Source organism: Cucurbita pepo, chromosome 2, assembly GCF_057944985.1.
Source record: "Cucurbita pepo subsp. pepo isolate OVF chromosome 2, ASM5794498v1, whole genome shotgun sequence".
In the NCBI taxonomy this organism is placed as follows: domain Eukaryota; kingdom Viridiplantae; phylum Streptophyta; class Magnoliopsida; order Cucurbitales; family Cucurbitaceae; genus Cucurbita; species Cucurbita pepo.
This window is the reverse complement of record NC_141799.1, coordinates 6,318,258-6,331,327: the sequence shown is the minus strand read 5'-3', so window position 1 is coordinate 6,331,327 and position 13,070 is coordinate 6,318,258. Positions and strand designations below refer to the sequence as shown.

Genomic DNA, 13,070 nt, shown 5'->3' with positions numbered 1-13,070 from the left:
TCGTGTTTATCCTTATTTGCGTGATTATATGCCTAACAAGCTTTCTCCCCGCAGCATTCCTTGTATTTTTTTGGGTTATAGTCCTGCTCATAAAGGGTTCCGCTGTCTTGATCTCGCCACCACTAAGCTATATATCACCTGTCATGCTCAATTTGATGAAACTCACTTTCCTACTATCCATAGCTCCCAAACCCAACCTCTTTCCTCTATTCCTATTTCAAATTTCTTAGAACCACATCTTCATCATATTGATTCATCCCCCCTTACCACTTCATCACCACAAACTCCTCGATCCAGTTCATCCCCGTGTGATATTTGTTCTGACCTTGTAGATGAGTCTGTGCAGGTTGATACTTCTCTTGCAGGTTCCACTTTGCCACCCTCGACTTCTAATTCGACCTCTATTGAACCTCCTGTTGATTTCTCTTCTTTGGGCACTCATCCTATGATTACACGAGCCAAAGCTGGTATATTCAAGACTCGTCATCCAGCAAATCTTGGTATTTTGGGCTCATCTGGACTTCTTTATGCTCTTCTTGCATCCACTGAGCCAAAATGATTCAAATCTGCGGCTAAGAATCCTGCTTGGGTGGCTGCCATGGATGAAGAAATTCGAGCATTACAACAAAATGATACTTGGACTTTGGTTCCTCGCCCTGCCAACACCAACATCGTGGGCTCTAAATGGGTGGTTCGTATTAAATATTTGCTTGATGGATCCGTCGAGCGTTTCAAGGCTCGTCTTGTTGCCAAAGGTTATACTCAGGTTCCTGGTCTTGACTACACTGACACTTTCAGTCCGGTTGTCATAGCTACCACTGTCCGTGTTGTGCTTTCTATTGCAGTCACAAATAAATGGTCTCTTCAACAACTTGATGTCAAGAATGCTTTTCTCAATGGAACTCTTATTGAACGTGTTCATATGGAACAACCTCCTGGGTATATTGATCCTCGATTTCCCACTCATGTTTGTCTATTAAAGAAAGCCCTCTATGGTTTAAAGCAAGCTTCTCGTGCTTGGTTTCAGCGTTTTAGCTCATTTCTTCTCACACTTGGGTTTTCTTGCCGTCGCGCTGACACGTCCCTTTTTGTCTTTCATCAGCAATCTAACATTATCTATTTGCTTCTTTATGTTGATGACATTATTGTTACCGACAACAACTCATCTCTTATTGACAACTTTACTCGCAAGCTTCATTCTGAGTTTGCTACCAAAGATTTGGGTTCTCTCAGTTACTTTCTTGGTCTTGAAGCTTCACCCACTCCTGATGGTCTCTTTATTAGTCAGTTAAAATATGCTCGAGATATTCTTACTCGTGCTCAGTTGCTCGATAGCAAACCAGTTCACACTCCCATGGTTGTTTCTCAACACCTGACTGCTGATGGTTCTCCTTTCTCTGATCCTACTCTCTACAGATCTCTTGTTGGCGCCCTTCAGTACTTGACTATTACGCGTCCAGATATTGCCTATGCTGTCAATTCTGTCAGTCAATTCTTGCATGCCCCTACTGCAGATCACTTTCTTGTTGTCAAACGTATTCTTCGCTATGTCAAAGGAACACTCCACTTTGGTCTTACCTTTCGTCCATCCACTGTTCCTAGTACGCTAGTCGCTTATTCGGATGCTGACTGGGCTGTTTGTCCCGATACTCGTCGTTCTACATCCGGCTATTCTATTTATCTTGGTAACAATCTGGTTTCTTGGAGTGCCAAAAAGCAACCTACTGTCTCACGCTCCAGCTGTGAATCTGAGTATCGTGCTCTTGCCACAACCGCTGCTGAACTTCTTTGGGTTACGCATCTTTTGCATGACCTCAAGGTCCCCATTTCACAGCAGCCCTTACTCTTATGTGACAACAAAAGTGCTATTTTTTTGAGCTCTAATCCCGTTTCTCACAAGCAGGCCAAACATGTTGAACTAGATTATCATTTCCTTTGAGAACTTGTTATTGCTGGCAAACTTCGCACAAAATATGTACCCTCTCATCTCCAAGTTGCTGACATCTTCACAAAGAGTATTTCTCGACCTCTCTTTGAATTTTTCAGATCCAAGCTTCACGTTCGTTCAAATCCGACGCTCAGCTTGCGGGGGGGTGTTAAGGATAGTTGACCGTTCATTGTAAGGCAAATATCTAGATATTTGCCTTACATTACGGGTTACCATATTTGCCCTCTTATTAAAGGCAAATATATCGCATTCATTTATTATTCTTTCATTTTATTACTATTTTCATATTATTTGTAATTTACCATATTTCTGTATCTTGTAAATGATTATAAATAAGAGAACTCTCACCCCCATTTTAGGTGTGGTGATTCAGCAAACATTCACACCTATGTTTATACGGGAAATTGACCTAGTTAATTAAGCATACAATTTTTTTTATGCTACATCTTTATGTTTAATATCGAAGTTCTGTATGTTGGCTCTGAAAAACGGTTTATTGCCCATTTTATTCGTATTAGACTCAAACATTGTCGGCTAATTTCATTGGCCAAATTAAACTTACAATTCAGTAAAAAAAAAAAAAAAAAAAAAAAAAAAAATAATAATAATAATAGGGGGGGGGGGGGGGAAGTTGAAAGGAAGTATTATTTAACAAATATATGTAGGATTAAATTTAGCTAAGCTAAAAAAAACCTTATTACATATAGTTTATAAAAATTAAAAGCATTTAAATTATTTTATCGTAACAATCTATATATATATATATATTTCATTTTATAAACTAATCACATTATTGTTTAATTTGTTTTTTAAGAAATTAATTTTAATATATAATAAAACAAAATGGAATAACACGAATATTAGAAGACGTAGAAAAATAAACCGTGGAAAGAAAGGGAAACAAGAAAGGGGGGGTAACAATAGGGATTAGAAAATCGGTCTGCTAAACGACGCCGTTTCTCAACTCCAAGCTGGCATTCGGTCAGTTCCGGAACTGCATATAAATTGCAAATCCCAAATGCGAGAAGAAAAGAAGGAAAAGAAATGTTCGTCATCATTTCCAAATTTCTCCTGTCACCTGCTTCTTCTAGGAATTAGGGTCGAATTCTTTGCGAGTCTCATCGAATTCGTCCTGTTTCCGTTTGATTTCAATTCTCAGCAACAGATTTATGATTTTATTGATTTAAGCTGTTGGAATTGGTGCGCCTTAATTTGGCTAGGCTAGGGCTTGTTGCTCCCGGATCTGCGGGAATTCAATGGCGGATCAGGAGGAGGAGGACCTCCGGACAGCTCTACGGATGAGCATGCAGCAGCTCTCTCCGCCGGAACCCAAACGTAGCAAGCCTAGGGATTCCCCAGTCGGAGCTCCGACTTTCTCATCAGAGGAGTCATCGGAAGTGAAGACCCGGAGGATGCAGCGGGAGCTTATGGCTGCTGCTGCTGAGAAGCGAATGTTGGCCTCTAAAAGCTATTCCGAAGCAGTTGGCTCTGCATCGAAGTCGGTCAAGAAAGAGAAGGAGTTCAGTGTGAAGGACGTGAATTTGGGGAAAAAAATGTTGGAAAGTGAAGCGAACCAGTTGTTTTCAATGGTGTTCGGGGACGAGGTTTCCAAAGAAATACTTGCGCAATGGAGCAATCAGGGCATAAGGTGTGCTAATTCTCTGTTCTAGCATCGCCTTCTGAGGGAAGTCTAGGTCTTGGGATGGGTATTAGTCTAATATATGTCCTGGTTCTGCTATCATACTTTATGTTGCAACTTGATTTTTGTATGATAAAGGAACGATATTGTGGCATAAGAGGGCTGCAAGTGGAATAGACGGCTCATAGTTAGAATAGGGCGTCACATTTTAGAAATTCAAAAGGTGCCTTATTTTGTCGATATATCTGTATCTGAAATTGATTCTTTATATACTACAGCATTTCTTTTTCATTCTTGAGTTCATCAATTTTGGTTCACTTCCACTTAAATAATGGTTGGCAAATTTTAATTGCGTTTTGGTTGAAATGTACCATTCCTTTCCTTGAAAAAACTGGTTTACGAAGTTTTACTTTATGTTATAAGAAAATCAAAACATGTATGGCATGTTCATTTCAATTCCCACACTGGCTAATACGTAAAGAACTTTCTATAGGTTTAGCCCCGATCCAGAAACGTCAATGGGCTTAGTGCAGCATGAAGGTGGCCCTTGTGGCGTCTTAGCGACTATTCAAGTAATCCCTGATTTCTCAGAATATAGTCTTTATCATCGCACATCTAATTTGACATTTTAGTTGAAAATTGTAATGCTTCAAGATATCTGCCTTTTCTTACTCTGCACTTGTATTTATGGGTATGGTATCCGTAAGGAATATCTGAATTCCTCCCCCATTTATTGTTTTCCTGTTAGTTCAAAAAAAAAAAAAAAAAAAAAAGAAAAAAAAAAAAAAAGGAGAATTTGAGGCTAGTAGTAGTATTGCATACGAGCGTTTATCTTTCTGATGCAACCTGCTAGGCTTTGTTGAGTTGGAGATTATTTTTTTGTTTGCCAGTCTATTTGTAGATAATTTGACATCAAGTCCTTACTTTGTGATAACTATGAGTTTCGAAACGTGAATTTTCTTTTGAAACATGTCTCTGATGGATAACCAACAATTGTTAAATTGTGATAGTTACATAATTCTTCTTATTTTATTTTGATTTAACCTAAAACTAAGTGCATGGTTGACTGTAGATACCTTAGCACATTTGTATAGCCAAATTCAACTCGATTTTTCATGGACATCAATCACTAGCTAGATATGGAAAATATTTGAAGCTAGATTCTTGTCCTCGTGTGGATGGCCTAGGGAAGTGATGTATAGTAGTTCCCCCCCCCCCCCCCCCCCCCCCCCCCCCCCCCCCTTTGAAGAAATTGAGTTTTTATGAAGAAAAATGATAGAATTCCCAAGGACCAACAAGCACGGGTCAACAACAAAAAAACAGATGGCCTAAAAACAAATAAGAGCCCGAAAAAGGAGTTATGTTAGATCCAAACCTAACAAAACAAGGAAGGTCTCAATTACAATATTATTTAAATACAAACGCACCAAGAGAGGCCTTAAACCTCACCAAAACTCCTTCCACTCCCCCTAAATATTCTGTTGTTTATCTCAATCTAGATTCACCTTAAAATAGTATAAAACCCAGCACTCCACAGAGTGCTGCCCTTATCCCCAAAAGATTATCATGATAAGATGGAAGGTGACACTCTCTGTAAGTCTTGCCATTAAAGACTTCGACCTTCTAGGCAATATAAGGACTCCCAATTTATAAAGACTTTGACCTTCCATAAGAAGGAAAATAAAGGAGAGCCAGAAGGACCAGTTAGAAGGGGAAAAAAAAGAACCACGTGAAAAATCCTTCAAATGTTTAGGAAACCAAAAGCAAACATTCTTACTACATGGTCCCTCCCAGCAAAGAGGTGATTGAAGCAGAAACATATAAGGACTCCCAATTATATAAAGATGATACAAGGTGAAAAGTCGAACAAAGAGGAACTTCGCTTCCCTTGGGTTTTTTTACACCCTCTCTAATTGAGAGGCCTTGTGTCTTCTTTCGACTTTTCAAGGGTGTTGTGTTTTTTGAGGGGGAGGGATGCTAGGTACTGGACCCTAGATCCATCTAATAGATTATATTGCACCTCTTTCTTTAGATTGCTGTTAGGCCCTTCCTCCCCCTTTCTGCCTTTGCTTTCTCCTTTGAAGATTCATAGGAAGGTAAATTTTTCGATGTGTCAGGTTTTTCATGGGAGAGGTAGACCGCATCCGGAGACATTCTTTTCTTGTGTTATTCATGCAATGGTGCATCCATCCTTTGTAGGTGTCGAGTTGAGAATTTGTATCACCTTTTGTGGGGTTGCCTGGTTGTCCAGTCCCATTGGGTCCATTGGTTGGATTCTTTTAATTTATGTTTGGTTTGGCATTGGGAATGTTTTGCAGTGATTGAGGAGGTTCTCCTGAGCTCACCTTTTCGTGAGAAGGGCATTGTTTTGTGGCATGCAAGTTTCTTTGTGGTGTTTGTGGTGGCTCTAGCTTTAGAAGAATAGTCAAATTTCTAGAGAGGTTGAGCGGTTTGTGACAAGGCTTGGGAGTTGGTGAGGTCTAATACCTCATTGTGGGCATCAATCACTAGATTTTTTTTTTTTTTTTTTTTTTTTTTTTTTTTTTTTTTTTTTTTTTTTTTTGTAATTATGAGCTTGGTTTGATTTTGTTAGATTGGAGTCCCTTTATGTAATTTCTACTACGTTCTTTTGTTGGGTTTGTTTTTCATATGTCCTTGTATATTCTTTCATATTTATCAATGTAAGCATGATTTCTTACCCCCAAAAAAAAAAAAAAAAAAAAAAAAAAGAATGTTGCCCCTTCTTGAGGCCAGAAATAACTTCAAAGAATGACAAAAGACTATTGAGAATCACAAATGAAAAATAATAGTTAAGTCACTCCATTGCAAGAGAAAACTTAGAATCGAGAGGAAGAAACACCGAAACTTCACTTCATGTTTTTATAATTTTTCTAGTCCAGAAGTTATTTTGCCTTTTTTTATTTTTTATTGTTTAAATCTACTATTTCTATCTTTATTTCAAAATTTGCATTATTTTTTCTATTTTTATTTGAGTATAATGTATGATTCGAACTTCCATACGATGTATTGTTCTGGTAGAAAAAAAGAATTAGCGGATTTGGTGCCTAATGTGAGGACTTGAAAGGTTGGGGTAGAACTTCGAAGAGAATTCTTCAAAGCCTCTTTAATATTTGTGGAACTAGGAAGTGTAAGGAAACATTGATACTTATACTTGCTATTATTGATAATCTTAAACATTTGGATAATCTTGTGGACGATATTGTGCTTGATGATCGAAGAGTATATCAGAGAACTCTTAAATGTGGGGTTAAATATTTGCTTTGTAAAGAGGAAAATTTGAAGAAAAAAAATGCCAGATAAAATGGCTGTGATAAAAACACTAATTTGAATTATGATTGCCAGTATAAATGAAACTTACATCTATCTTATCTTTTAAAAAGAAGATCCTAAGAGAGTGGACCTATATTAGTCTCATCACTCACCTTTATTAAGTTATTTCCAATGTTCTGGTTGAAAGAATAAAAATAGTCCCACCAAGTCCCTACTGCATTTCACTGATTTCTAATCTTTAATTGTTGATGGAAAGAAAATTGTTGGTTCCTGTTTAATTGAAAAGGAACTCATTGATGATTGGAAGAGAAAGAAAAAGAAGTTATCAACCTTGATCTTGAGGTTTGAGAAGCTTTTCGATAAGGTAGATTAGAATTGTAATAGCCATTTAAGAAGTTAAAAAGACTTAAGCTCTTGTTTGAGAACGTGCATAACATGTCATTCGAGTGCAAAGTTCTCAAGTATTATTAATGGAGAATGGAATAACTCTATAATCAAAGAAAATTAGATAGGCTGTTAAGTCTCACCTCCCTTTTCCATGGCATTGTTGATTGCTGTAGCAGATTACTTGTTAGAGGCCTTGATTTTGTCCATTTGGAGTGATTCAATGTAGGGAAAAGCTTCTTATCAATAACATTTAGTCTAATGATGTCACCATTCTTCTCCTTCATCAACATGGAAAAGTTTAATTTCTTTAACGTTATTAAAGTTTCTGAGGCACCTTCTGTCTTTAACATTAACCTCACAAGTCTAAAATTGAAGGTATCAACTACAGATATTAGTGGTTTGGTAGATTGGGTGGGTTGTGGTGTTGAACATTGGCTATGGTTTATGTATGGCATCCTCGTGATGGAGAACCTTAAAGTACCAAGTTCTATAGGGTTATTTTGTGAAAATTCTTAATAAGCCTCAAACTAGAAATGGATTTTGCTCTCCTGAGGCAGAATGTCCGTACTTTTACAGACCTCTCTCTTAAACTTACCCATGCATTACATGTTCATGTCTTGGTTCCCTGAGAAGGTGTTCTGTCTATTACTTAAAAATCTAAGTGGTGCTTGAACTTCTACTAGGGTAATAAAGAATCCAATGGTGGATCCCATTTGGTAGCTTGGAACAAGTTGAAACCTCCTATGCCTTTTAGAGGATTGGGTTTTAGTAATCTTCATAGTAAGAATCTTGCCTTTCTTGTAAAATGGCCATGGAGATTCACTCTTAAAAAAGACCTATATGTCGAAGAGTTGTGGCTGCCAAATGTGGGGTTAACTCGTTAAGGCTTTTGATTAAATAGACTCCTCTTGACTGCATATCTAAATATGGGACTTGTAAGGATTATTTACCTTCTTTTGAATATTTCCATTTTGCATGATACAAATGAATCTACTTTTTAGATAATTTGATAATTTGATAATTTGATGACATCTTTATCTACTGTTTAGGTATTTTGTAGTCTTTATTATGATTGTGTGCCATCTTAATTGTCTGATATTCTCAATTTACATTCATGGCTTGGTCTATAATTAATTTTATTTATGCCTATTTGGTTTTGTTATGACAGGCGTTTGTTCTGAAGAACATTCTTTTCTTTCCCCACGAATTTGGTAAAATTGCATCAAATTTGGCACAGAATTCAGGTTCAAGTAGATTGTCTAAAAGTGAATGTGTTGCATCAAATAATTTTGCTGCTCTTACTGAAGATGTGAAAAGAAGGTGATTAATCTTTGTGTGGTAAATAATCTCTTTTCCAGGTTTGGTAGAGGCTCAAATGTTTCGATGGAAATATGTTGGTGTTGGTGTTCAGTTTGTTAATTTTCCTGCTTGAAGAACTTGTGTACTTGAGCAAGCTAGATCCTTCAATACATGCATTCTTGTACAAATGCATATTTAGTTGCAATTTTTATGTATTATATCATTTTCTGGCCACCATTTGGAGTTTCAAGGTTTCTCATTAAGCTTAGAAATTATCTTTCCGGCAATGAGTTTCTCATCTCTTGCATTTTATTTTAATGGATGAGGATAATTTAAGTGCCATATGAAAGGCAATGTCCTTTCGTATAATACATGCATTAGAATCTTGAGTACAAAACTTATTGAAGTCGAAACCCACCCGCTCTGCATTGTGCATAAAAATATATTGATGCGTTTTTTTACTTTTGATATTCTGAAGCTGGTGTTCCACATATCACAACCGTGAATATTGTACAAACTAGTTAAGGTCAGAAATCCACCCATCCTGCATTTTGCATAAACAGGTGCAAAATAATCCTTCCAAGTCCTTAATGAGTGTTAAACACTCAGGCATGCTTAAGAATACAAATGTGCTGAAGTTTGGAGCTATATGCTTTGTGTAATGATTAGGCCAACTCATTTTATTCTATACTCTTTTTGGTCTAAATTAAGTTTTTTGCCTCATCCCAAGGCTTATGCAGTGCCTCTCCGAATAAAAGACAATAAAGTCTTAAGGCTACCTTTAGTTATTTTAAACATTTATACACATAACATGCATGACTGCGGGCACATTGTACATGTGCATGTGTTTATATTTGTAGAAACCATTCTTTGTCGTGGAAAGTGCCACACCATGTGAAACTACATACCATGGGAAGACTGCATGGGGTAAAACTGTACTTCTCTTGAGATTGAATTCTTTATCTTGGAGGCATGGTCTTAATCATAGGCAATGTTTTCCTATTTCCATCTCATCATCAAGGAATTCTGGAACCAATCCAGGCAAATGAGGGTTTCAATTTCTTACTTGAAATAAATATACCAATTTCTCAAAAGGTTTCTTTTTACTTGATAGAAATTGTAAGTCACAACAGAAATTTATATGCAACTGCCCTAGCAATTATCACTTTTTTTTTAAGGATAATGGTCAAAAGTTAAATGCTTAGAAATTGTCTACTCAAGGGATGTAAACTTCTTTTCGCAGGGCTTTGATCAGAAGCATGGGTGAGATATTGTTTCTATGTGGAGCTAATAGAAATGCTGTAATAGCAACTTTAAGTGTGCCCGGAAACAGTGTTGAAGGATCTGGATACAGTCCAGGAAACGAGGTATATTAGATTTGGCTCGATATTGATGTGTTCTGCAGAATCAGTTGGTCATGCTTGAATCCAGTGATTGCACTTTCTTGTTGGACCATCAAGAGCTTGTTTTTAGTTTTATTCTTGATGTGATTTATATTTTTCTGTCCCACAGATAATGTCAAATGCATTTGAAGGTCTTTCAATTGAATCAGGCTCGGATTTGCAGAAAGTGCTGAGAGTCACCACGTGCACATCACAGGAAAGTGCATTACAGAGTCTTGATGCAGCTCTTCCTGTCTTCCAGAGTCGTATGGGCGCCCTGCTATTCCTGATTTCTGCTTTACTTTCGCGAGGACTGGTATTTTTGTTAGATCTTGTTCATTCAACTAGTAATGGGACTTGAGTTTTCTTGTGAATATAAGATTTTAGGACCAACAAATTGATATGCTTCTTTTATTATTGAAATTGAGACTTGTTCGTTTGCAGTAGAAGGTGGCTAGAACTTAGATATTGTTCTAGAAAGTCAAAACATGATGAAACTCTTGTTCTTATCCAAAACAAAGGGAAGAAAAATAGATAAGAGGAGGGATTTGGTAGTACAATGCTTATCCATTTTGTCTTATCATGCTCATGTCTTTAATAGAACTCGCAAAAATGGTGATGAATGTATTTATGTAGATCTGTCGTCATGTGCTGAAATAAAATTTATATGATGTACAAGTGCCTGCCTACATTGTGAGTCCTAATTATTGGTTTTGTATTTCTCCACAAACTTAACAATTTCTGTCATTTCTTTCTGTGGAGGGAAAATATTGATATGTGAATTGAACTTTGCATTATGGATGATAGTTTCTGATGATTTTCTTTAGGATCTTTATGTTGTGAATGCCAGTGTAATTTTACTTCTGTAGGATATGGTACAAGCAGACAGGGATGATCCAAGCCTCCCTCTTGTCACTGCTCCATTTGGACATGCATCACAGGTTCTTTGATATGCATTTTTTATTTTTTTATTATTGAATTATGTAATTTCCTTTGGTTTCTGTACGATATTTATGCAATTTATATTATCATGAAACAGGAGATTGTGAACCTACTGCTCTGTGGACAAGCCGTCCCTAATGTGTTTGATGGAAGGATGGACTTAGGTGGTGGGATGTTCCTAAAAGGTATATCTAAAAGCGTGGAAGTTGGGTTCCTCACACTTTTGGAATCTCTCAATTTCTGTAAAGTTGGCCAATTTCTTAAATGCCCAAAATGGCCCATATGGGTGGTTGGGAGTGAGTCACACTACACGGTTCTTTTTGCTCTCGACACCTCGGTACAGGATGAGAATGAACTGGAGGAAAGGGAGTCACAAATACGAAAAGCATTCGACGCCCAAGACCAGAGTGGAGGTGGTGGTTTCATCAGTGTAGAAGGCTTTCATCTAGTTCTCAGGGAAACCAATATCAAACTTCAACCTGAGAAAGTTGATCATCTTTGCAGTACAGGATTTATAGTGTGGAGTGAATTCTGGCAGGTAATTCTGGACTTGGACAAAAGCTTCGGAGGCCTGAAGGATTCGACAGGATTGATGGGTAAAAAAGTGTTTGATCTTTACCATTTTAATGGGATTGCCAAGTCCGATTTGAACGGAAACCAATTTGGATGTGGAGGTGAGACTGCAATACAAAGACCTCGGCTCACCAAATTGAGGGTTTCGGTTCCACCAAGGTGGACTCCAGAGGAATTCATGGCAGATGTAGCTGTTTCATCTGCCTCAGGAGGAAACGAGTCTTCTGGTAAAGATGTCGAGGTTTCTAAACCAGAACCGTCTCAACATGCCCCGCTGGTTGATTGCATCCGAACACGCTGGGCTCGAGCCATTTGTAGGTGGGCTGGTGATCCCCCTAGTATAGTATAGTATGATTTGTTTTCTTTGCTTTCCTTTGTGCACAATGCATGAATGATACCGAAAAAAGACGGAGGTTGTGATTTGAAAGGCACACAGATAGGGGCATAAAATGTATTAATTGTACTTTCAGGGTGTATGTGCACGAGTTTCTGTGTAATGTTGTAGCTTTAACATTAAATTCGAATTTTTGAGGTGTTGGATTGTATTATTTGAACGAAGGCTCATCTGGAATTTGTTTCTGCTATGATATAAATTTCTTCCTTTGTGCTTTGGCTACATTGGAAAAGCTTTCCTGGACTTGGAACATCGATACTACTGATGGCTGCAACATCAGTAGTAGCAGTAACTTCTCATGCCTGGTGGAGAGGTGGATTTAGGTGATGAACTATGAGTGCACTGCTCATCAGTTCAGTACTAAAACTGCTATGCTACTGATGCTGTCTCTCTCAATTTCTGGGTTCTATGTTATTGTAAACAAATAACATTTGGTTGGTTCAAAGGTTCCCATGACAACATTGTTAATATGTTTTTTAGATTTTATTGTCTAACTTGTCACGTAAATCTTTGTTAATATATGCTATGAGACAACCATTTATCCATTGATCTCTCATTCGATCGTGTGATCGAACATTTGATAAACCATTAGATAGACTTAATTTCTATTTATTAGAATCATTTTTGGTGCAATAACACTTGCACTTTTTTATTCAACAAATTCGAGATTTGAGCTCACATCGGCAATGTAATTTTGAAGTCGATTCTCATATACAAAGAGTTCAATAGTTAAAAATGCTTCGGAGAAAATTGAGCAAGTCGATTGCTCAACCGTACTTTGGCTATCTTACGTGGAGCTAGATTAGGCTTTTTCGGTGTTCTTGTTGAAAGACGCGGGCGTACTTCTTGCTTTTGGGGACATTGATCTGAAGCTCGAATACGGTCCGTGTGCCGTTTTTCTTCTCTATCATAACGAATCAATTGATTTAATGTAGGCATCGCTCTTTCCTTTGTCCTTCACCCCTCTTTTTGTCTACTTCGATTCAAACATACTCTTAAAGTTGCATAATCTAACTACATTACAAAACTTTAACACGATAATTACCTAAATTTATATTTGGTTGGAATTTTTACCTTTTTGTCGTCGTTGAATAAAAAACCATATAGTATGATTTTGATTTTTGTAGTACAGCTGTCTCAAATACATCGATTGTTGATGAAAACATTATAATAGCACTTGATCCTCTTAATCGTTTAATATAATATTTATTAGGA

General features: G+C 37.3%; 1 protein-coding gene and 1 long non-coding RNA gene across 2 annotated transcripts; both read left to right on the top strand.

Moving 5' to 3' along the window:
• Positions 1–2,960: 2,960 nt before the first annotated feature.
• LOC111787632 (ubiquitin interaction motif-containing protein) lies at positions 2,961–12,077 on the top strand. The gene is made up of 7 exons (XM_023667652.2): positions 2,961–3,596; positions 4,081–4,159; positions 8,434–8,585; positions 9,808–9,931; positions 10,077–10,262; positions 10,816–10,887; positions 10,986–12,077. The coding sequence occupies exons 1-7, from the start codon at positions 3,205–3,207 to the stop codon at positions 11,808–11,810; spliced, it is 1,830 nt and encodes a 609-aa protein (XP_023523420.1). The 5' UTR covers positions 2,961–3,204; the 3' UTR covers positions 11,811–12,077.
• Positions 4,820–6,159, top strand: LOC147793426 (uncharacterized). The gene is made up of 2 exons (XR_015419923.1): positions 4,820–5,782; positions 5,906–6,159. It is a non-coding gene; the product is annotated as an uncharacterized LOC147793426 (long non-coding RNA).
• Positions 12,078–13,070: the final 993 nt, after the last annotated feature.